Genomic DNA, 23,153 nt, shown 5'->3' with positions numbered 1-23,153 from the left:
TTTTGGATGACCAGTGCATTACAATGAAAATTCAAACGACACATGAAGCTGTAGGAGTGCGCAACAATCATCCTACGATGGCACCTTGGCGAGAGTTAGCAGTTTTTCCGAGGGAACATGGTCAGCAAGAAAACGTCTCCATCGCTCGTTGTGTCTCAGTTGGATAAGCTCAAAGTCGATGGATGCCAGTTGTACGCATGTAACGCTTTTCTTCAGCTCTGACCCCAACTGCAGGAAACGAATCTAAACGAAAGCGATGCTGTAGAATGTATTTGAAGCTGTTTGTTTTCTTTCTCATGCACTCTTCATCTTCGAAGTGCCCTACAGCTTGGAATTTTAATTCCAATGGAGTGAAAGTACGTGTTCAGAGCTGAAAACATGGTGAACTTCTTTTAAAACCTCAAAAGTTCTGTTGAAAGAGGATGAATTCATCTGAGCGAAATATATGAAGGCTTATAGTAAGAGAAAGTAACAAAAATCCCTTTGAAGGTGGTCATCTAGGTTTAAGGAGATTTTGGCGAAATGTATTCAAATGAAGAAAATCTGTAGGCGTCGTTGAGAACAAAGGAGGCTTGAAACTATTTGGATGGTTTTTCAAAGATTCCGAAAGACTAGAAGTCCCGAATTTCCTGGTGATTTTAAATCGAAAAAATCAACCTTGAAAAAATCCGAAAAAAATGTATCACACAACTACGGTACCGGTTGTTTCAAGAAACAATTTAACAACATATGCTCACAAGTGTCTGGATAACTTCAGCTAACGATTTCAACCTCGCACGTCGAAAGACAGGCGACTTTGCAGTCCAGAAGTTCATCAAATCGTTATTGCTTGGAGCTCGCAAGTTCAGGCAAAAACAGCACATCTTGGGTTTTCTCACTCTTGCTTTTTTTAAACAACAATGAATGGCGCATTCCGCTGCAGTTCAGCTGTAACTGTAGCAAGAAACACTTATGCTAATAGTCAAGATTACCTCGATTTGCAGTCGGCTCGCATTCACCTCCTCGAGCTCCATTGTCCAGACAGCCACTTGCCGGATCACGCTAGCAACTTCCGCTTCCAGTGCTTCGAGCTCTTTCGGAGAGTCTGAAGGGATAAAATTGGGCATCGAAATTGACCACAATCTATAGGCAAATTCCTAAGCGTTGTTTCCCAAGAACTACTCAGAATCTTAGCTTGATCTGCAACTACGAGGCTCTGCTAATTCTTGCTTTATTTGCTTTCAAGATATTCTCACGGGATTGATGAAGCAGGAGCGTGAGAGCGAAGAATAGAGTAAATAATACGAAGCAAAACGATAGGGCTTTGCTTTGAATCTAAGTTTTGAAGGTCGACTGGTACCAAATTCCAAGATTTATTTGCTTACACGGAACATCAGAATGTAAAGTGTCTTCTCGTAGTATTTCGAATTTAGAGAGCTGAACAATTGACATGATTGTTCTGGATGAAGGATACAGAGGCGTGGTCCTCAACTAATCCACTTCTCTTTAAAAAGACTAAATTCATGGAGCGGTTTGGTCGGTTATGCTAAGTTTAAAACTGAAACCAGTTCCGCACAAACAGAGAAGTGTGTCTGAAGTTAATCAAACCCGACGACAACAAACAATACAACAAGCCGAATTTCATTACCTTTGGACTGGTCTTAATGTGAAAAAAGTACTTTGTACATTTTTCTCGCGTTCCTGCACTATATTGGCAGTATTCGCACACACATCTCACATCTTGCACCACTTCTGGATATTATCGACTTCGTCAATCCATGTTGGTAATATTTACGAAGGAGGGAGATAGGCGCTAATCGAATGGATAGTAAAAGCGAAGATCGAAGCAGAACAATCACACCTTTTACGTAATGTTTTAGTAGTCAACAAAGTCGTTTCGAATTCTTTCTCCCATATGAAAGAAGAATGTGGCGCTCTGCAGTGCATTTGAAGACGCGTTCTATTGTTTTATTTTTGTAACACTGGATACTTCTTTATAAAGGATAAGGCGGTGCGCAATGGCAAGAGGCTCCCACGTCCTCTGCATCGTCGACATTGTCAAACGCCAATCAGAAGCGCCACCAAAAGCACCCCACACCACTTCGTCCCTTAATTTGTGGCTTCTGACAGCTGAACTGCGCGCTATTTTGGACCTGGAATCGTCCTGTATCAAAAAAGTGGATACAGAATATTCTGTTCTGTTTTGCGTTTTATAATGCTGGAAATCTGATTATCGAGTATTAACAGTGTTGAGCAGTTTCTTCTTTTTTTTTCCTTTTTTTCTCAACATTCCAACCATTCTCCAAAATTTTGAGAAAAGTGTAAGTTTCAAAGAAGGTCGTGGAACGGACAGTTCCGAAGCTTCTTCGTTTCGTCAGAGGCTATTCTTGGATTATATAATTTGCTAAGAATTTTCTCAAGAGTCAAAGAATTCCTTATAAGATTGGCCGTGAATAATGCATAGTTTTGCCGGAGCGAATCTCTCACTGCACAACCATAAAAGCAGGGCATCGTATCAAAAATCTTCTGAAACCGTGCGCAATGAGAAGTCCTTAGACACACCTCCTGTGAAGTGAAATACCTTCACAGAAATGGTTCGACGACGAAAAAAGTATCCTTAACAAATGTCTGATTAACTTGAGGCAAAGTTATAGACAACGATCGGGAAGTTCTCGATGCTGGCTCCTTTCTGCTAGAAAGTGGAGTTCGTGACATACTTCCCATAACTAAAGCGAGGGCGGGTGTAGCGCTGTCGGTGATCTGCCTAGTACAAACCAAGCCCTTCATCCCTCCGGGGTCGGCAAATTGGTACCAGACTTGTCTGACACAAAAAACACTGACTTGACACATCGGCTAGCCCCCGCAAGTCATTGTATAGGCCAGTTACACGTTCGTGAACCTCAAACGATCCAGGATTGAAGTGAACGTGGGGCGCATGCCAAGCGGATTGATTAACGCCAGACACTTTATCCTTTATTTATAGCCAAAACGGAACACACCGCACCATCAAGGAATCGAAGGTATCAAACAAGAAAAACACACAAGAGGCTTCAATTCGTAAGTCAAAGCAGGTCGTTACACCTATAGGAGCAACGAAATGGAAACGAAACCACGGTAAATTCCATAGTTCGTAGGGATACAGAGAGTCATGAAGCTCTTGTCCCTTTTGTAGTTAACGTTTCAGTGTTTCGTGTCTTTTTCTGGAATTTCTAGAAACTACGTCCAGAATTCTACAAGCAAAAAGAACATTTTTTAAACAAAATTCTTGCTTTGAAACAACAAGCTCGATTAGACTTCTCCTAACAACTCGGATCTTCGTGATAAGTCGTTGAAGTGTTTTTCAGAAAAAAACGACACAGAAATTTGCAAAGAGTTCGAATACACAAAAGAATGTATTGTGGAGCAAAAATTGTAGAGCACGCAATCGAATCCATATAAAACCGAGCTTAGATGATTTGGTAACTTCTTGTTATTCCCATGTTTCCGCCTCGTCCTTCTACTCCATGTTTTCTTAAGAAAACAACTATCACTTACGCGGTTTCTCGTCTATGTTCCTTCTGATCTGTGCGTGACGTTGTCGCAGATTTTCGGCTGTTTCGGAGAGGATTTCCAGCTGCGCGTCGTTCATCTGCAAATCCATGCTGCACTTAGCGTATTGTCGACAAAGATCTGCGTGTCGTTCGCAGGTCGCCTTGATCTCATCCAATTCGACATGCCCATCCTCTGACTGGAAGTGAAACTCCATGCTTTGTCTACCTATTTAGATGTTTAGAGAAGCAAAACTTTGCTGTCTCTATTCAAAATTCATCACAACTCACTCTAACGTTCTTAAACATTTTATTGAATTTGGCAGTGTATTTGAGGCGAAGTTGTGCGGGGAAACAGCAGTGGTACCTAAGTGAAATCTGAAATGAACTTGGTGAATGTTGTTGACGTAGCGGACGGACCTAAAACATTGTAGCAATTGGGACGCGATTAGAACGTTGTTTTGGAAAACTGAGTGTGCGGGAGCCGCGCGCGGAAGGACACTAGCAGTTCAATGGGGTAATGATTTCTAGGAATTCGAAGAATAACTGAGTATCGGCTGGGCTGGTCATATATCACGCCAAGGTCGAGAAATGTCACTGACGAAAAAAGAACAGGTAACCAACCACCCGTGAGGGTCTCTTCAAGTTACTTAATTTACTAAAAAGCAGCTCGTCAGAAAAATTCTTGGCAATATTTTCAGAGTAAGATATTTTAGTACCGCATATGAGGAGGATTAAATGGAGAAAAATCTTGAAAAATCAGATGACTTTTCTGGAATTTTTCTCGATATTCGAAGACTTCTCGCGATAATGCTAGTTCAAAAATTCCCAAAAAGTCATACATACATACAGTTAATGAGTAAAAGCAAATTACTACAAGAAACCAGAGGCTTTAGCTGGGTCTGCATAAACAAGTACTTTGTTTATATAATCATTGAATCCAAATACCCTCTTGAAGTACCCGGAAGCAGCTTTTTTCCAACCCTTCGTTTTCATTAAAGGGCATCAATCTGGGGTGTTTTGGTGGTGGGACTGGGGGGACGTGTTGCCGTAAAACGCCGGATGGGCGACTGGGTACACTTTGTATGGTGGCAACGCCGTTGGGGGTTTGGATAGGTACCGTGCTTTTTTAATGTAGATAATTATTGGCAGAGATGATTCTTGTTTCTTTGTGAAAAACCTCTATTTTTCTGCAGCATAATTTTTCTTTTTTTCTGGTTCTTTACAAAGTCCAGAGAGAAACAGACTTTTTTCTGCGACATGTAATGTAATGCATAAACACTTAAGATTTCGTCAAAGGATATTTGCACACGCTGAAGGTAATGAATGAAAAAGTTCCCATCCACTCTAACCCTGCTCAAAACACAGCCTACGTGTTCCCGTACGGAATGTAAAATTTTATGCCCTTTATGACACAAAAATAAACAACTAAACCTTTTATATTAGGTTGCTCCTATTCTGTTATTCTATTAGGTTGGTCCGAAAGTCTTGCACCAGAATTTATTTCTCGATCAAGAATTTTATAGATCTTGAATTAGAATATGTTCTCATGAAATACATAGGCTCTGCTCTTTATATACAACCCAAAATTGAGAATGAAATGAGTGAAAATGCACAACAAAAGAAATTTTTATCGTAATACTGGTATTGGAAAGACAACTGAAGTACTTTTGCGGACAATCGTCAGTGGGACGCTAATCCAAGCTGCGGGTGAAATGAGAATTCATTGCGGCGCTCATTAGGTTTGAGGTTGAAACAGAGCTCTAGCAAGTGAATTCTGCCTCTGTGAAGAGACTTTTTGGAGTGCGCAGAAAGAAAATGGAGGAGATCAGCTCACTACCCTCAAAAGCCACTAGGAAGCTGTAGAATTTCAGCAAATACTCTGTTTAAAACTAAAATTGCAGCTGAATAAAATTGGAGTTTTTGCAAGTATGTTGTTTGTTTTCAGAGAAAAGTAATCGTTTTTTTGCGAAAACCAATACAACTTTACAAAAAACAAAGTGAACTTTAAGAAATCAAACGAATTTAATTTCGTCAGAGATGGGGTCTTTGTGTTACGAAGACCAGTTCTAGTGATAATAAATTTTGAAAGAGTGAACTCATGTGATAAAGTGGTGATAATGTATAGCTTAAAATATGAAAACAAGGATTTTTTCTTTCAAGGAAGGAGATACGGATATTGGCAAACGGTATTTAAACAAAGAGTGATTTAATGCTTCCGATTCTGGGCAGCCCAAGTCGCCCATGTTTCTCCGTACAAATGACGGGAAATGGGAGAACTGAGAGCTGAGAGCTGCTCGCGCCGAATGAGTTCATCGAATATGCAGGTGTACCTACGTATTCACCGCGTACAATCGCTGAATGCTTCCGCAATGAGCAATTAGCACGAGCAGTGCATACGAGGATACCTCTGACACTTCTATACGTCTCATGCGAGAACTTGAGAGTCGTAGATGTAGTCCTAGTTGGAGTTGGCGACGACGAGTTCCATAATGATCTCTACGACAAGTTCACAAACTCTTCGGTTCCAGGATGTATATTGTTATTGGCATTAGGTGGCAGATGGCACCGACCACAATAAGATCGCGCGAGGAAAGCAAGAGCAGAAGCTAATGAAAGCAATACGAGCCAACTATAGTCCCCAGCAATCTACGAGGTGACTAGTGCTGCAGCTCTCATTCAACTGCACATTTTACAGTAAAGTTTAAGAATAATTGGAGCAGTGACAGGCAACGTAGGAACGGAATAAGATGAAGCTCGTCTTGAGCGCTATACTTCATCATCATCTCGAGAAGATCATAACCGGTAAGCGTTCATTTCCACGTTCCATATGTGGAAATACAATTCTCGGTTTTGAGAGAACGTCACTGCTCCCCGACGTTAGGAAGAAGCCGACCAGAGTGGCCATACACATCAGAAAAAGTCAGCCGGCAAGAGACATCTATCGACGTAAAGTGAACGATGTACTCTTTGGTTGTCCTGCGAAGACAAAACGACAAATTTCCGTGCGCAGAGTGTGAAGGGTTTCGTTTGCACATGCAGAAATTGAGTTATCGAGCTACGCATTGGGATGACTGGTGCTTGCAAGTGCTGAACGTGGATCCAGGCTCCATGGACTACTATTTCAGCGGAGAATGGCTCTGTTCTTTCCGTTTGATGCAACATGAGTGGAATGAGTTAATGAGAGTGGATGAGCTGTACTTAGCATAGATATTATTCCGCGAAAACTAACGTGAAGAGGTAGCAAACCGTTTTTTTGTCGCCTAAACAGGGATCTGAAGTGAAAATGTGAAGTCAGCGAAATCAACGAAAGAGCTTCTTGAAGCATGGAAGACTATGAAGGGGTAATACAGAAATTCTTCGGCTTTTAGAAAACTTGTCAATTTCAGATTAACTCCTCATTAGTTCCTATTATACAATGCACTATCGTTAGATATTCCACGAATTCAATGGCGGTATCCATGGCTATGACTTTTATGCGTTGTGATCAGCGCAAAGTGCTGCTATTTTGGGAGTTGAAGTCAAGGAAGTAGAAGAAGTGTATCGAGAAGGCGCTACAAAGACTTTTTCTTTGTTTCGTGTTCTGTACATCCCAAGAAGATTACTCATGCCAATCTCAACCTTAGGGGAGCGGGCGAAATATTGTCAGCAACGTTGCAAGTGCAGACAAGCGACTGCGAGTTTTTACGAGCAAGCACTTTGGCTTCATGTGGTGTCGCACAACCATTTCTGCCTCCTTTCTAGCTTATCCAGAAATTGTGTGTCTTCCATTGTGGATGGCCCGATGGAAACGAGGTGTTACTGACGTTCAGCACAATTGCACTTCAACTAAGGAACGGATTAAATTGCTCATAGTGGTTTTCGTTTTCAGACTATGGAAATCTTCTCGTAGCTGTCACTCACTTAGCTCGAAAACGGCTGGAAGGAAACTCAACGTTCGAGGGAGACAACGCTCCCGTGAAGCTGTGAGTAGAAGGGTAAGAAAGGGAAATTCTGCTTGCAACACTTTCACTGCATCTAGAAAACAGAAGACACATATTTTGCCAGGAGACTAATGTTATAAACATCTCCGTTGATGGATAACCATGGATATGTGGAAATGAGTCATTTCGAAGAAGTTGATATGGTTCTTCATGTACTCACTAGCTGCAGCCATCTTACTTTGGGCGTAATAAAGTAAGATGTAAGGCGCATAATAAAGTCTTCAGTCTGTAAAGCACATAATATGTACAAAAAAATCCCTTGAAAAATCCTTAGAAGTGTTGCGGAACTATGCCTTAGATACCACGTTACTACTACAAATCACAACTACACATCACACGGGTGATATGGTTCAGATTAATGACATGTTGGCGTGTGCGGAGCGAGGAACACACACATAGGTAACTTTGTAACGGAACATGTGTTTGTAGGTTAGCAATGATGGATTGGCCTCTTCGACACCCGCAATGAATTACATTTGGTCGGCGCCTGATCAGGAAAAGGAACATCTTCCGGCAGTGGGCGCCAGCTGCTCGCTGGGCCGAAGGGCGAAGATCAACACACACAAAACATACACTCACACGCCTCAATGCACGTCTAAAAGGACATGAAAAATGAACTTGGCGCTCCAATACCTGCGGCCAACTCGCAATGCTTCAGGGTGCACAAACACATCACAGGAACACTAGAAAAGTGTTGAGTCGTAATTGTTAGGCCGAAGGAAAAATAGATTTGTGTTTGTTCGTTTGAAATGGAAGTTCATCCAGAAACACAGGCGGTTGACAACCACAAATAAAACATATTAGATTTGTTTATCTGCTTATTTAAGATGTTTTTTTTTTTGAAAAGTTCTTTTTTTCAAAATTGTTTATGTAGCGCTGGCCTAATTATACGTATGCCATACATTCATCAGTACCACAAAATAACTCCATTTATATCAGCTCCAAACAATTCAAGAAGTTGAAGAGCACAAGCTGCTTTTCCCACTGAATAACCTTTTCGACCTCGAAAAGGCGAAAACCTGCGCTTAAAGGCATCACCCCACGAATCTGAGGTGGTGCAGATATCAGGTGGAGTATTCGTATACGGGATGGGAGACTACGGAGAGGGAGGCGATTCCGTCCATTTCTTGCTAATTGCCGTAAAAAACGGCCCGGAAGATGCGGCACGGCACAAGACTGGCGCGCTCCAATCGAACCTCTTGTACAAAATGGTGCGCCAAAACGAATGAAGCCGTATCTTCCGGGCCGTTTTTTACGGCAATTACGAAGGAATGGACGGAATCACCTCCCTCTCCGTAGTCTCCCATCTCGTAAACGAATACTCCACCTGAAATCTGCACCACCTCAGATTCGTGGGGTGATGCCTTTAACTTACCTCCACTTATACTCCTCCTACTCCTAAAAAGCTCAGTATTTTCAAAAGTTACGAAGGAATGGAGATGACATTTACTAGCCGGGCAAGTTTTGATTTCTATGGTAATTTTTTTTTTGCTTCGAAGCCTTTAGTCTACAAAGTAAGCGAAATATGCAAGAACAAATGGACCTCAACACCTGAAGACATGAAACAAATGTTCAGTGGGCGTTCTTCCTCGTCTCCTCCCAAGAAAGAGAAAGAGTCACCCAAATTTATGAACGTAGATTGCGGATAAAAGCAACAGAGATAAGAGTCTATAGGGATGAAAAGAAACAGAAACGAAATGCGTTAAAAACTCAGGCCAACAATATAATAAGGCGAAAAACATGTGTAGAAATTCTACTGGTTACATACGAAAACGAACTGAATGCGACCTTAAAATGTAAGATTATAGTTATAATTTAATAATTATTATAAGATTAAGATTATTGATTGTACGGATACAATCAGCACTTGAGCGCAGTTCAACTACGCTATTCTTCTATTTTTCAAAGATTTGGGGACTATAAGAAAATGCTTGTGGCGCAGGTTTGCGTTGCAGCGCTCCTATGTGATTGTTGTTTCGTTGGTTTTGTTCTTATTCTCGAAACAATCAAAAGGTCAAGCAATAAATTTCGTTCTAGAGAACAACAGTATTGAAAATGTCGGGCACGGGAAAGGTTTATGCTCAAGAACTGCCCTCCGGCTAAATTAAATGGAAAGGGCGGATAATTCGAAAGGGGTGTAGCCCACAAAATGTTAGGAAGGGCAGACAGAGACGTGCAATGCAAGCAGAAAACCCAGCAGCGTCTTCTGGTCGACCCGTTCGATCCAGCGCCGATTTAATGTAAGAAACAATACTCGTAATGGAGTGTTTCTTTGAGTGCCGCACTTCCTGCTAACTTTACGAGAGGTGGTGCTGGATTTTCCACTCGTGTGCGTGCGAAATTGTACAGTGGTGGTCCAGTGCGGAAAGAGCCATAACGGAAAGAGAAAACGAACGAATACTGTGGACGAGCATGGAAATCGGACACCGAAGGCGAATGAAAGTGGATCCTAGCGGTCACTCAAGCCATGCTTCCCATGTGCGACTAAAAACGAATGTCCGCCGCTACTAGTATCTTCCCTATGCTAGTGTGAACGCGTTCAACGCTGATTTTACGACTAAATGTAAATGACAAAATGTAATTGCTGGATGAGTATTCCAACCGTACAGAATCATACGATTCCGTCGTTTACTCCACTATAACGTGCAAATACGAGCGTCACTACGCTATTTTGTTTGTCCAGACTTGTCGTTCGAGTGCTCGACCACTTCGAACTGTTTTTCTGGATAATAGATTCATCTCAACTTCATTTTTTGACGCCTTTTGAGACGACAGAAGACAAGTGGTTAAGTGCCACAGCGAAATAACGGAGGCAGTTCTTCTCGCACTATATTCTTTTGTAGCAAACCAATTTTCTTAGCTCTTCATCTTAGCTGAAGAGTGAAATGCATGAATGCAAACTTTTCTAGCCATTAGAGACAAATCAATGCCATAATCAACAATAATAGAATACCATATGAAATATTATATTTATGTCAGTCTGGATTCTGCCAAATAAGCTCTAAAGGAGGAACATTGAAGAAACAACGCAGTAGCAATGTGTGTTTGAAGAAACAAACACACTTTTTTTAGAATACAGCTATACCATCGTTGCCGGGATGAAGGAGACAATTCTTTAACTTGAAACAATCCACAGAACGCAACTATACTATCACTCTTCTTTTCCCAATGTTTAGTAGTTCCTCAAAAACTGGATGGATAGAATTCACACTTATTCTGCCTACTGAGGTTACAATTTAGTTACAATAAGCGTTCAAATCCTAAAATCCGTCACAAGAACGAAAGAGTACTGTCGCAAGCAGCGAACAGCCTCAAAAAAAAAAAACACTGAATGAGTTGAGTGATTCGGCTGCGAGCAAAGAAAAGGGAATGCTCACGTTACGATGCACTTTCGAGGATAGCGTTACCTACGGCTGGAAGGGAGTGAGACATAGAGAGCAGCTATATGTACGTTAAACCCGCGTCAACAAAATGGCAACATATCACAATAGGCTCTGATCAAGATGATCGGACCCCGGCGCACGTAAGGGGTTCGTTCGCACTTGAAGGCAGCGTTTCGAGGAATTTCGTGGATTTGGTTCTTTGGTCCTTCCACCAGCAAATAGGGTTCGAGATCTAATTTTCAAGGATCAGGAAAATTAAACACTTCCTACAAGTCCAGAAATGGGAGGTCTCATTAGCATCAGAGGTCCGGGTTTATCCAACGAGGCAAACCTTTACATCCATAACACTGATGAAATGAATATTCAGGGAGAAATCATCTGAGAGAAGAACTCTTTACAAACTGTCTGATAATCTACGTACTATTGGAGAGAATCAAAAGCTCCGCCGCCTTCAAAACACTGCTGTGGTTTTGCGGTGATGAAAAAAACGTAAAAAAGTGCTCATCGAAGCGAACAGGCAACAGAATGCTTTCTTGTTTTAACGAAACACCAAATAAAGTCTCTTAGAGACATTCAAAGATTTACGATTTCCGAGTAGCTGCTTCGTAGCCATTCGTGTCTTGCACCACTTAGGAAAAGGAGGAAAGGCGGGGGACACACCGGACAGCCCATGATGGATTAAACGTGCTCAGACTTTGACCTTCATATCTTTGTGCATTCCTTTCCTCGGCTGCCCGTTCTAATCTCCACGTCATTCGCTCGAGTGGATGTTGCTGAGTTTCGTTCCTTGCTTGGGATTCTAATGATTCCAAGAAGATTCACTTTATGATCCTTAACTAAACATGGATAGAGAGCTTTTGCCGAAACCTCTGCATTTGAAGGGACGGTGACCGGGTAAGAAAAAAGAGTGCTGCATTGCAGCGTTCTTCGCTTGAATTTGAAATGAAAACACTCCTTGAAGGTAATAGACGGTCCTTAGAAGAAAGAGTACAGCTAAGTAGTATGTGCGGAAGAAAGGCCTTTGTAGAGTCCTCTGAGATCAAATAAAAGTCTGCTTGTCGAAATGTCTTAGGTTAACGGGATTCTAGGTTATATCAAAGAGGACTTTTCTACTTGAAATTCTTCATTTTACAACTGGAAAACAAGTAAGGTAAGAAGCCTTCACGAAGGTCAGCGATTGTTTCCAGCAGCTCCAGGGGATTCTTCGATTCGACAAAACAAAATAATTACCATAATTTGAACAGAAAAACTGAGAATGAAAAAGAAAAGAAAGTGGGAATCAGTGAAGACAGATCCGAGCAACTCTGACCAGGTGAGGAAAATGGCATGACGTATGGCATTGCGCTGCAGTGCAGTGGATGCAATTAATTGAGAGCACACGGCCTCATTAACACACCCGACGACGGCTCTGCTGCATCCCAACTCATTCGAAAAGACTTCGTGCCCTTTAAAAGTTCATATACACAATGGTAATCCTGTAATTCTAGCCGAGATATCAAATATGCTGAACGGATAAAAAAGAAGAAGCAAAAAAAGACGATTCGAGTTTGTTAAGCTGCATTCGGTGCTCCTCGGAATCGCACTATAGCCGGAAAAGAAAAATTTGAGCAAAAAACAAGGTTCTGGATGAATCAACGACATTCCTCCAAGTAATTCAGGAGATGATTCTGTTGATTTTTGGTAGTCTTTCTGCCCCTGCTGTCTGACAATTTGTGGATGTGACAAGTGTTACACAAGTGTACAAGGACTTATTTTTGTTCGATTCGCACCAGTAAACCAAGCCAGAACCAGGAAATAGAAACCTTCGTGTGCATTTTTATTTGCGCACCTCTCGAATGGGTATGTCTAAGTGCGCATTGTTCTCAAATGGTGGTAGTCATGCTAATAGGCATTGCTTGAATGAAGAGAAAATGAGTACGAAGCCCCGTAACTCTCTAACTGGATGGTACCGAGGGAAAGAAGCGAAGCGCAAGATTAGCAGAGCTATCAGCTGCGCATTCCACGTCAGGGAAGAGTTTTCCAAGAATTCACTGTCGCTCACTCCAAGAAGGCACTGGAGGCACCGAGGACAACAGCCGTAGCCGTCAATCAAAAAACGTATAAAAGCGTTCAAAGTGTCCTCGACACTTCTGGGAATTGCTGCGTGGCCTGATCGGACTGGAGATCGTCTCCGGAATTTCGAATCACAGAAACGCCGGAAGGAAGTGGTGCGGAGAGATTTGGAGGCTGCAACTTGTGTGCAGAGTCGCTGAGCTCAGCAGACATGATTAACGGGCATTTCTTGATGTTCGAGGGAAACTGCCCTTTTACCCAGTTAAAGTTCGGCTCTCACGCAACCTCTCATGACTTTCTGCTTGTGTCTCCAATAAAAAACTTCGCAAAAACTTCGAAGCGAAAATGAACACAATGAGTTTAGAGCCATAGAGCTACGGACATTCACGAAAATGAAGCAGTGACCGCCTAGAAATGTTCGTACGTAGTAGCTCTACATGCACTCTTCATTTCCCCCTGGGACCACTTTCTCTACGTCGTGCGCAACGACGGCAAAAACGGTTAGAGGCAACATCGCGTCAGACAGAGTACACTGAAGAAAAACAGAACACATTTGGCGAGGAACTCACAAATGAATGGCGACAGGCACGTGTCAGCAGGTCGGCTTCTACTGGGTCACTTTTTCCACTCTGCCCTTCTCTTTCTGTTGACCACGTGAAATTTGACCAGAGGTCAGCGCTGATCTCACGTGGATGTGACCCGGTGCAGTCGACGACTTATGATAATTTAAATATTGCAAGTTTGTATTTTGTAAATTCTTGTATTAAAATTGAACGAATTTCATCGATTGACCGTAGACGGTCACGAGATAGAATTCCTACTTGAACTTCGGTTGAAGAAACGAAAAAAAACGAAACGCGAGAATAAAGGTAAACAGCTGGGAACTGGCTGTAAGAGTACATAGATAAGACAAAATAATGGAACAGTATGTTCTTTCCCAAAATCTCACCACATTCCCGTGTTTGTTATTGATACTAGCGGGTACGCTCCATTCTGAAGGCAAGAATGTTCAAATTCAAATTTATTTCAATGAGAACATTTCACTCACACCGCCTTTACTCAAGTAAAAACAACACAACTGTGAACCTGAGTTACAAGAATTACAACTGACAATTTAGCGGTTCCCATAAACGGATAAATGTCCTTTATGTCAAAGTGGCACCCGCCATCCGTCTTCACATAAATCTTAACCAGTTGACCTACCCACTTATACCTCCTATATTTTCGGCCAAATTATAGCCATATCGTGAGCATTATACGGTATATCTTAGAGATTCGGATAAGAAAAACCATCCAATGCGAGTGAATTATTTCTTATTTTTCGCAAACGGCTCCACAAGTCGCTATAACCCTGAGAGCAGTTGTGGGGAATGGAAAAAATAAAGTTACGAATACGAAAATGCACAATACACGAGTATGTTGTGCAGAAGAATATGGACTTCGAACCATTCGCTCTGCTGCACCCAGTACCGTTTCTGCTCCGTGTTATCGAGTTGTCGCGACGTCCCCTTCTCAGAGACGGCGTTACACAGTCGCTCCACAGTCACAATCCAGCAACTTCAACAAACTTTCAAACACCTCTGCTTTGGTCCTGCGTTTGAACGCAGTGTCCGCGGAAATATGTCTGTTGTATTTCGGTTAGTTGCACTGATTTTTAAATGTCAGGACGTAGGTTTCAGAAGTGTCTGCGAAGGTGCGGTGCACCACATGTTAATTCTGACACGACACCCGTCAGTGCATCTCATGATTCAACTTCTTACATCAGTGGAACTGACGAAATAAAAGCGTATAAAGTAGATTTGCTCTGGAGTTACCCAGTATAACGACTTTTGCACCTCTAAGAGTGAAATCCGGGGAAGAGATGGAGAGAAAACCAGTAGAGAAAGAGGATTTGTAGGGGTTAATTACAATCTGTTGGATAGACATCGTTCTTTTACTTTTCTAAAATATCGCGCTTATTTAACACAATAAATAGCTTCTTTTCATTTCGTTCATCAACTCCGCAGGAAAAGTGTTGAAAGTCATAGTTAGGGAGGTAATGGAGTCGCCAGGTCTTAATCTTTCGAGGTGGGAAACGACGAGGGATCCTTATGAGCCACCTGAAATTTATGGCAAGTGAAGGCTATGACATTTGTTTGAGTACAGAACACGATAAAATACTTGGTGGGTCTGAGACGACAATTGAAAAACACATTATATTGCAGCCGTCGTGAAGAGCCGTAGATTGTGGTTGGGAGAGTCACCTTGGTTTGCTACCACTTATAAAGGTCATGTAAAAAGGGTATATGAAAATCCGAAGAAGTACAAAAAGACCACCTTCACAACAGCTCAGTGAAATAACAAATGCAAGATCTTCTGTCACGATCATGGACGGTTCCTTGTTCTCGATGTAATAAAAAGTAGCCACACGTGTATTCACAGCAATCAGAAATACAAAATATTCTTTTCTTGACTGAAATTTATCGCTCCTCGCACCGAACCACGCTGTTGCTATGACGTTTCAAATTTTTCTGCAGAGCTCATTTGCTATAGGAACGGTAATAAATTCTGTTCAAATGTGGGACTATACCAAGCTGTGACCGTTGCAGGTTCAACAAAACAGAAAATTATGAGCAGAGGAACAGATTCTCAGTGACAGTGCAAAAATAAAGATGAGAATAAGAGAAAAGAAGGGAGAAGCATAAAAAGGATAAGAATAGAAGAATAAGAATGATAAGAGCGGCTGCAGTAAAAGTGAAAATAAGTTGAAAGTGGGAGATGGCATTATATTCATGTTAAAAATTTGACTATAGGATTGAGAAGGGGACCATGTGAAAGGATGAGCCATCGTAGCGTGACATATTCAGCAAGAAGACTACAAAACTCTTCATCAATGTTTATAATTTAAAAAAATAGCGAAGGATGCGTTGTTGAAGAAAAGCTTTTAATTTTGTCACATTAAAAAATTTTGAAAAAGTGGTTTCTTCACTTAGATTTCGAGCTGCTCGAACTGCAGCTGCACTGGTCGCACACATCTATCCAATTTCGTAGCACTAGTGATTTCAATCCAATAGAAAACCCAAACCCAATAGAGGTGGAAGAGATTCGCTGCAACACCGCTGGAAACTCAGTAAAATGTCACCCAGAGATCCCGAAATTTCTGACCAGGCTGTATTCCATTCAGATCATTTCGACTCCTTTATTCAAAATATCTTCTTCCACCGCATTTTTTAAATGTTGTCATTCATCTTCCCTGGGATTCCGGATGCTACGCTGGGCCACGCATTAAGGATACTAATCGACTATTTTTTTAGATACTTTGTCCCTTCACGCCACTTCACGTGTTTTACGAGCGTACATTCGATACAAACGCTGCACAGTTGTTTCTTCGACACATGTGAGAAGTACATTTTCATTCATTCATGAGGGCGCTGACAAGGTGGTCAGCGGCTTTTCTCACCTCTCGCGTTTTTCCGTTTTTGCAGAGAGTTTCGCAGACATTACTCGTGGAGAGATTGCTGGAATACATAGCGTGGTGTCAGCGCTCAAAGCGTAGTGGTTAATGAAGTTTGGAAAATTTCCTTCATAAAAATGATTTATTTGGGGGAATGCGAGGGATTGCAGAAAAAAGGTCATTTTGCATGTAACCCAGCCAGGGTCCATTGTGCAAATGATCTTTCATTTATGGCAAACGCCATACGTTGCGGTCATCAGCGAAAAAACTGCGATATTTGCATTCCTTGATTTCTATACATATCATAAGAAAAAGGGAGAAAAATCTTTTCAAGGATAGTGTTCTTCAAGTTTTTTCAAGAATGTTTTTCCACACAAATAAACACCATTAATAGCTTCTTGTTAGAATAACTATTTTCTTGTAAAAACTGAGAAGCTAAGGAAAAATTGCTTTTGCTGGCAACTATACAAGAAAAAACCTCTTAGGTGGCAGTTTTTTTTTAATTCCGACAAAAAGCGTGCAATACGGAATATCGGTTCAAGGGGGATTCATTAAGATTTTCATAGCCTTTTACTGTTGGGGTCAGCTGATTTCTATTCTCACAAGAATAATCTACCTTGGAAAAAAGTGTTTCCACCATTACTAACGTACATAATTACAAACACATATAGCAGTCAACAAGTGGTGCTGTGACTCTAGTTTTGTGAATCTTTGAGGGCGGGCATAGGAGGCTGCAGACAAACGAAAAACGCTAATAATAGATCCTGCGTAAAGACAACGAACGTTTCCTTTCATTGGGAAGAATTGAGAAGAAGAATGAGCTAAACATTTCGATGGACAAGGCCAAGATTCTATGAAAAAATAACATGTAGTTCAGAACTGAAACAGAAGGAACAGAGAACGCCGGATTCACGCCCCATTGGGGCAACCAACTCTTATGTGGGGACACACTCAGATGTATCAACTCTCCAGGGAGTATCTCTAAGTTGAAGGAGGAGAACAGAGAAGAAAAAATAAGATGAATGTAATAAGACAGGGTTGAGCATGGCATACACATAGCGAGATCAGAACTAGCTGACTTCAGAACTCGAGCACTGAAAGCAGAACTATTTTAACTGATAAAATTGTTCGATGAAGCCAGTAAAAGTTCGCAGATTTGAACGAATTTGCCAGAATACTGATATAATTTTGACATATAAACTTGAGAGCAGGTTGAGTGTTTACATACCAGAAGAATATCAAAAGAAAATACCACGATGGGAGATACAACTTTATAAAGCGAAGTAAAATTGGGAACACTCTGCTTCATGCGTGAGCACAGTCGAACAGAACTCACTGCTGACAAACTGAGTGTTTCACTAAATATGTAAACAGATAAATACTGAATAGTCTTGAAACCACTAAATATAACTGGATCCAATTAACAGGAGTCTTTTTCAGTTTAGTCTTTTTTTCTATAGGAAGAAATAGCATGAGAAACACAACAGCTGACGTGTAGTACGTTACGATACAGCTCCGTATAAAGCACGACAAACAGAATAAACAACAACTGACGTCAAGATTGCGTGCCGGAAGCGAAGCGCGGACAGATCGCTTGCAGAGGTCAACCGGAGCTGTTCATGCTACATTCTGTACTAACAAAGTTGATGACGTCAGTCGCTGAAGCAGTGAACTGCTACAATTCACAGCGAGCAAGCAACTCTTGTAACGTAACTCTGGGAGTTGAATCTGGTTTAAGCCCAGGGTCGAATCCAGATCAACATGTAATTATGGATCTGTGGTCTAAAAAACAGCTGTGGAGTGCATGCAAATGTCACTTAGCTTTTACTGCATCCAGGAGAAGGTTCAGTTAGTGCACTGCAGTTGGAGTCAACTATCAACCATCCCCGTAATAAGCCTACTGAGGCGGATACACCCATTAGTTGCGACCGTTCCAAATTTATTACTTATTAGAAGCTACAAAACGTTGTTTATTATCATTTATTTATCGTATAATAAAATAAATGGATAAATATTATTATTATAATATTTATCCATTTATTTTATTTATTATTACCATAAAATTGTAAAACGTTTGCGGTAAAACGTTGTGTTGTGGGCTCCTCGGTATCGCTGTACTTTTCAACTTCTTCCTACTCTTTTTTCCATGTCATTCTTTCTTTTACTTTCATTCCGTCATCTTCTCTCTTCTCCCTATTGTGTTAAGTGTCCGTGTTTCCTCCCATTAGTTTTATATTTCGAGAATGTTCCTTCCTAGTTGCTATTGTTACTCCCAGTGCTACAGTTTTAATCTTAATCTACAGAATCAAATAAAGTTTTCCGCTTACCCTCACGACTTTTTCACATCCGGAATGACTCCAACTCTTCCGGAGTTTCCTATCTTGCACTCCTTAAGCTGCAACGTTTAAACGCAAAGGCGAAAATTTCCTGAAATTTGGTTCTCTCCAACAGTCAGCGAAATTCTCCTGAAAATACACAAATCAGCTGGATCAAAAGCGTCAGATTTATTGACCTACTTACTACTTGTTTTATTACACCCACTCTAAACAGTGAAATAAAATGTGCAAAGTGTATTTTGTCACTTTTATGAATCAAGGAGTCATGTCATGAACTGAACAGGCGGTTGAGCGAGAGCCACCACCGACCAGACCTCTACGGTACAGCTGACGGAACACGACATGCCGAAAGTAGCCACGGCGGAACCTCCTACCGACTGCGCCACACCGCCCCCAGGAGCGGAGATGTCGCGCAAAAGCAGATTGCTTGCAGTGTTCACAGGTAAACCATTTTTCGCTGCTAATGTCCTTCTTTTCTGGAACTCAAAAGTAGTATTTCAACCAAATTTCAATTATATTTCTAAGAGCTGCCGGAATGTTCGCAATAGCAGTTATATTGCGAATATGTAACTATTATTTTACTTTTTAAACAATGTATATGAGTAAAGAAGCATACATTATTGTTGCGCAATTAGCTGAGAATCGGTGTTGCTAGGATATGTCAGCATGTAATTTTTGATAAATAGGGTTTACTTGAAGTTTTAGGAGTTCTCTTTATATCCAGTTGATAGATATCGCGTTTTTAAGGATGTCCAGATATTACGAAAGAGATCGAATCGAGGCGAATTATGAAAAAAAGATCGGCAATCCTTCTTTCGAAGAAGTGACTAACTAACTAATTCCGTACCGAACCAAACAGAGGATTCTTTTTTTTCTGTCACGTTTCCGACACGAGGCTCCTCTGTGTACTAGTCTCTGGGAACAGAAACAGAGCCTGAGCAAAATCTTTCAAATTAATGCTCCTACATTTAATATCTCATAGAAAAAGCTCTCCGGAATCAATATGAAGTTTCATAGTTACCGCAGGAAAATTTCACATTTTTATACATCGTCCATCCTTTGGATCCGTTCTTTTCCCTGACATGGTCATCTTAAGATCAGTCGTGTTTTGATTATGGGATGGGTTTGCTTTTTCACTTAGCCCGTGGCCCGTGGTATAGTGTATCAGAATAACTGGTTCGTTGGGAAAATGATTCCCACGGGATTAAACACCGAATATATTGTATCAGAACGGTTAGATGTTGCCCAAGTGAGGAAGTGTTCGGTGAGAAAAGGAATTTTTCCAGCGCTTGCAAAAAGAGCGGCTGATGTATAAAAGTCCCAAATTCTTTTAGAAGCGCAAAAGTTCGACTTTCCTTGAATCTTGGCATAATGACTGGGAGTATTTGATTGATACTGTCAAGCAGTAGCCAAGGTTGTTAACAGTCTTTTATTAGGGCTAACGTTTCGGCGTTGTCGCCTTCGTCAGAGCCTGGAAAGTGCAATATATCCTCCCAAATGCCTCATCCAAAACAAGTAATCATCCCCTAATATGTTACACCCAGAAACAAAAACCGAAAGGGCCCAAATCAAAAGACTGTTAACAATCATGGCTACTGCTTGACAATATCAAACAAATTCTTTTGCCTATAACATTAAAAGTTTCAATTCACAACTATTTAGCACCTTACGTTAACTCACAGACGGCTGTTTCTAGGATTACGGGAAAAATTACTATGCGTTCGGTAAGGGATCAGGTAATAATGCTGGCCATCCAGGAGGAGCTCAGTCAAGAGATCAATGCGTTAGACAGAAACCGCGTTCAGAAGATGTGCTTATATCTCGAGGGTTTGAAATTGTACTTTTTAGGGATAACACAGCCCGAGCCTTAGCCTGCACACGAGGGAAGGAGCGAGGAGCAAGATTCTGTGGCCTTCTGCGAATTGCAGAAACTGGCACTGGAAATCGAATAGCACATACAGATGTGCGGTACACACAGCAGAGAAAACAACTGCGCAGTAATCAACGATAAACGGCAACGGTCAGAAATTCGAAAGCTTGAGGAATGGATGTGATTTGTTCCTCGCAGAGGTTTCTCAAATGTCGCTATGGATCGGGCAGATCGTATCGCGGCGGCAGCACGAGCTGCAAGTGTTTGCGAATGCTGAGAAACTATTGTGGCGAATACAAATCCTTCCAACTAAGTGCTGAAAGGCTGAACCGATGATTTGGGAAGCTCAAGGACTCTAAAAGGTCTAAAGAGCTTTCGGAAGGGGATTGGTGGAGCGTTTTTTGCAAGAACAAGCTTTCGAACGCTACTGGACTCGGTGGTATTTGGGGGATCTGATGGAGACGCCTTTCCGCAGGAACTACCAGGCTGATTTTTTGGTGTCTAAGGGCATCAGTGAATCAGAGAAAGTTCCTACCGAGTCAAATCCTGCCAATATCAAAGTAGAGGAGGACCCCCTCCAGAGGAGTCCCGCGACCTTCACCTGATTACGTGGCTGGTGCATTTTATATGATCTTAACGTCCACTGGTATGTCACTCGAATACTCAGCAGTGGGGAGTGGTCTCCGACGTACACAAACTACTCTCACGGATATTTCCAAAATAACATGGCTACATGAGTGACTGCTTCGTGAAGAATCATCGACTGCAGATTAAAAATTGTCTAACTCGAGCGAATAGATTTGGTCCCGCTGCTGCTCTGCTCCCGTCTTATCTTGAGTCCGTCGAGATGAGGAACAATCTTGTGGAACAGGGTACCACACATTGATTGGACCCTAGAAGTTGGATATTTTTGTGCGTGTATGACTTTGTGTGTATGGATAACATCGAGCTGCCAAGATATTTTCTCAGCAGAGAGCGGAGTCCAAAATGTGTTCGGCTAGTTAGAATTATTTAGAAATCAATGTACGAATGTGCGCTTCAAGTAGTACGGCAAAAGTAGTCCAAATCGTACGGCTGACGGGCTTTTGCATTTGGACATTATTCCTATTCTTGGGGTAGAACAGAATAATCTGTGCCGAGGAATTATTTGACCAAGTAGAAACTGGTACGTCTTCTAGAAGTGCGAAAGTTCGACTTTCGTTGAATCTTGGCATAGAGATTGCAACCTGTCGATAGTCAATTCTTTTTGATCATGATCATGATCTGACTTTCCAGGCTCTGACGAAGGCGACGACGCCGAAACGTTAGCCGTAATAAATATTGTTAACAATCTTGGCTGTTGCTAAATTGACTATCGACAAGTAGAAACTGCTTCAATGGAAACCGCTAAGCGGATGCGATCTGTCAATCTGGCATTACACAATCGTGGTGTTATCTCGCCCGACTTCCAGAAGGCGCTAACTACCACCAGTATGGGGAGAAGAGTAAAAAAACGAGCTCTGCCGCAGTTGTCGTGGGCCATAAAACGATTTTCAGAGCGATTGATACCGCGCGAGAGACCTCCGTGCTAATCGAGTGCGGATGCTCATAAACCTGAGAACTCATAAACCACCTAACTGCCTAAAAATGCAAATAAGTGGCTAGTTCTGTAATTCACGAGCGCGGACGGAACGATGAGAAGCTGAATTGTGTCTCAAAGACTATGGTTTGCCAAGGGCTGGATGTTATCTGAACAGAAACGTATTGACCCTGCAAGAGGGTTCTATACTCACATGACGAGCAGAGTCTTGATTCCTAACGGTCGAGAGATTTGTCAAATGCGATGTCGAATGTTTTCCAGTGTCTTCGAAACTGCAGCACATATCGTATCGGCCTATAGTCACCTGTGGACAAAAATCATTGTGGAAAGACACGATGTTGCTCGAGTGTTGTGCTTGTCGATCAGGAAGAAGTATGAAGTGTAATGACCGTAATGACCGTCATTACGCATCAATCGCTTGTCGCTGACTTGCCTCGCAATAATATCACCTCACGAATCTGACGTGATATGGATTTCCGATGATCAAAGACTAGATCGTAGATTGCAGAAACTGGTGGGATCCCACCCATTTCTTCCTTATCGCCGTGAAAAATTGCCCGGAAGATGCGGCTTCGAGCGTTCCGGTGCGCTATTTTCTACAACGAGTTCTATGGGAGCGCGCTAGCCTTGTGCTGCGCCGCATCCTGCGGGCGGTTTTTTTTACGGCAACTAGGAAGAAGTGGACGGAATCACCCTCTTTCTCACAATCTACGACCCCGTATAGGCGGTGCCTTTGAAGGAATAACTCTTTCTCTTTATAGTGAAGGAGTACCATGCAACACACTCGGCCTTCAGTGCAGAGTAGCGGAAACGATTTGAATAGGCGAGGATTCCACCTCATAGTTCAGCCGTACTTTTTCACGGGAAAATTTGGTAAATATGGGATTAATAGTAGTCCTCCAAAGGATACGAAAGTGGAATTTTTGCACCAGTTCTAATCTGAGGGTGGTACTGAGAGAGGAAAGTGTATAGTTGAGGTTTTTTCATCAATTCCGTGAGTCTGTAAAAGGT

At 41.8% G+C, this 23,153-nt stretch overlaps 2 protein-coding genes across 3 annotated transcripts; one reads left to right on the top strand and one right to left on the bottom strand.

The window, feature by feature from the left end:
* Positions 1-72: 72 nt before the first annotated feature.
* Positions 73-22,672, bottom strand: RB195_009804 (uncharacterized protein; the record flags this gene model as incomplete). Of its 2 annotated transcripts, XM_064190517.1 has the most annotated exons (7): positions 73-243; positions 972-1,084; positions 3,514-3,706; positions 3,798-3,926; positions 19,068-19,169; positions 22,336-22,446; positions 22,592-22,672. In XM_064190517.1, the coding sequence occupies 7 exons, from the start codon at positions 22,670-22,672 to the stop codon at positions 73-75; spliced, it is 900 nt and encodes a 299-aa protein (XP_064048100.1). The 2 variants fall into 2 exon arrangements, with proteins under 2 accessions (XP_064048100.1, XP_064048102.1); XM_064190518.1 differs by lacking the exons at positions 19,068-19,169; positions 22,336-22,446; positions 22,592-22,672 and having other exon boundaries at positions 3,798-3,815.
* Positions 19,036-20,840, top strand: RB195_009805 (uncharacterized protein; the record flags this gene model as incomplete). The annotated part of the gene is made up of 4 exons (XM_064190519.1): positions 19,036-19,135; positions 20,356-20,476; positions 20,542-20,661; positions 20,762-20,840. 4 exons carry the CDS (start codon positions 19,036-19,038, stop codon positions 20,838-20,840), a joined length of 420 nt encoding a protein of 139 aa, XP_064048101.1.
* Positions 22,673-23,153: the final 481 nt, after the last annotated feature.

Source organism: Necator americanus, chromosome III (assembly GCF_031761385.1).
Source record: "Necator americanus strain Aroian chromosome III, whole genome shotgun sequence".
Lineage (NCBI taxonomy): Eukaryota > Metazoa > Nematoda > Chromadorea > Rhabditida > Ancylostomatidae > Necator > Necator americanus.
This window is presented reverse-complemented; position numbering and strand designations above follow the sequence as displayed.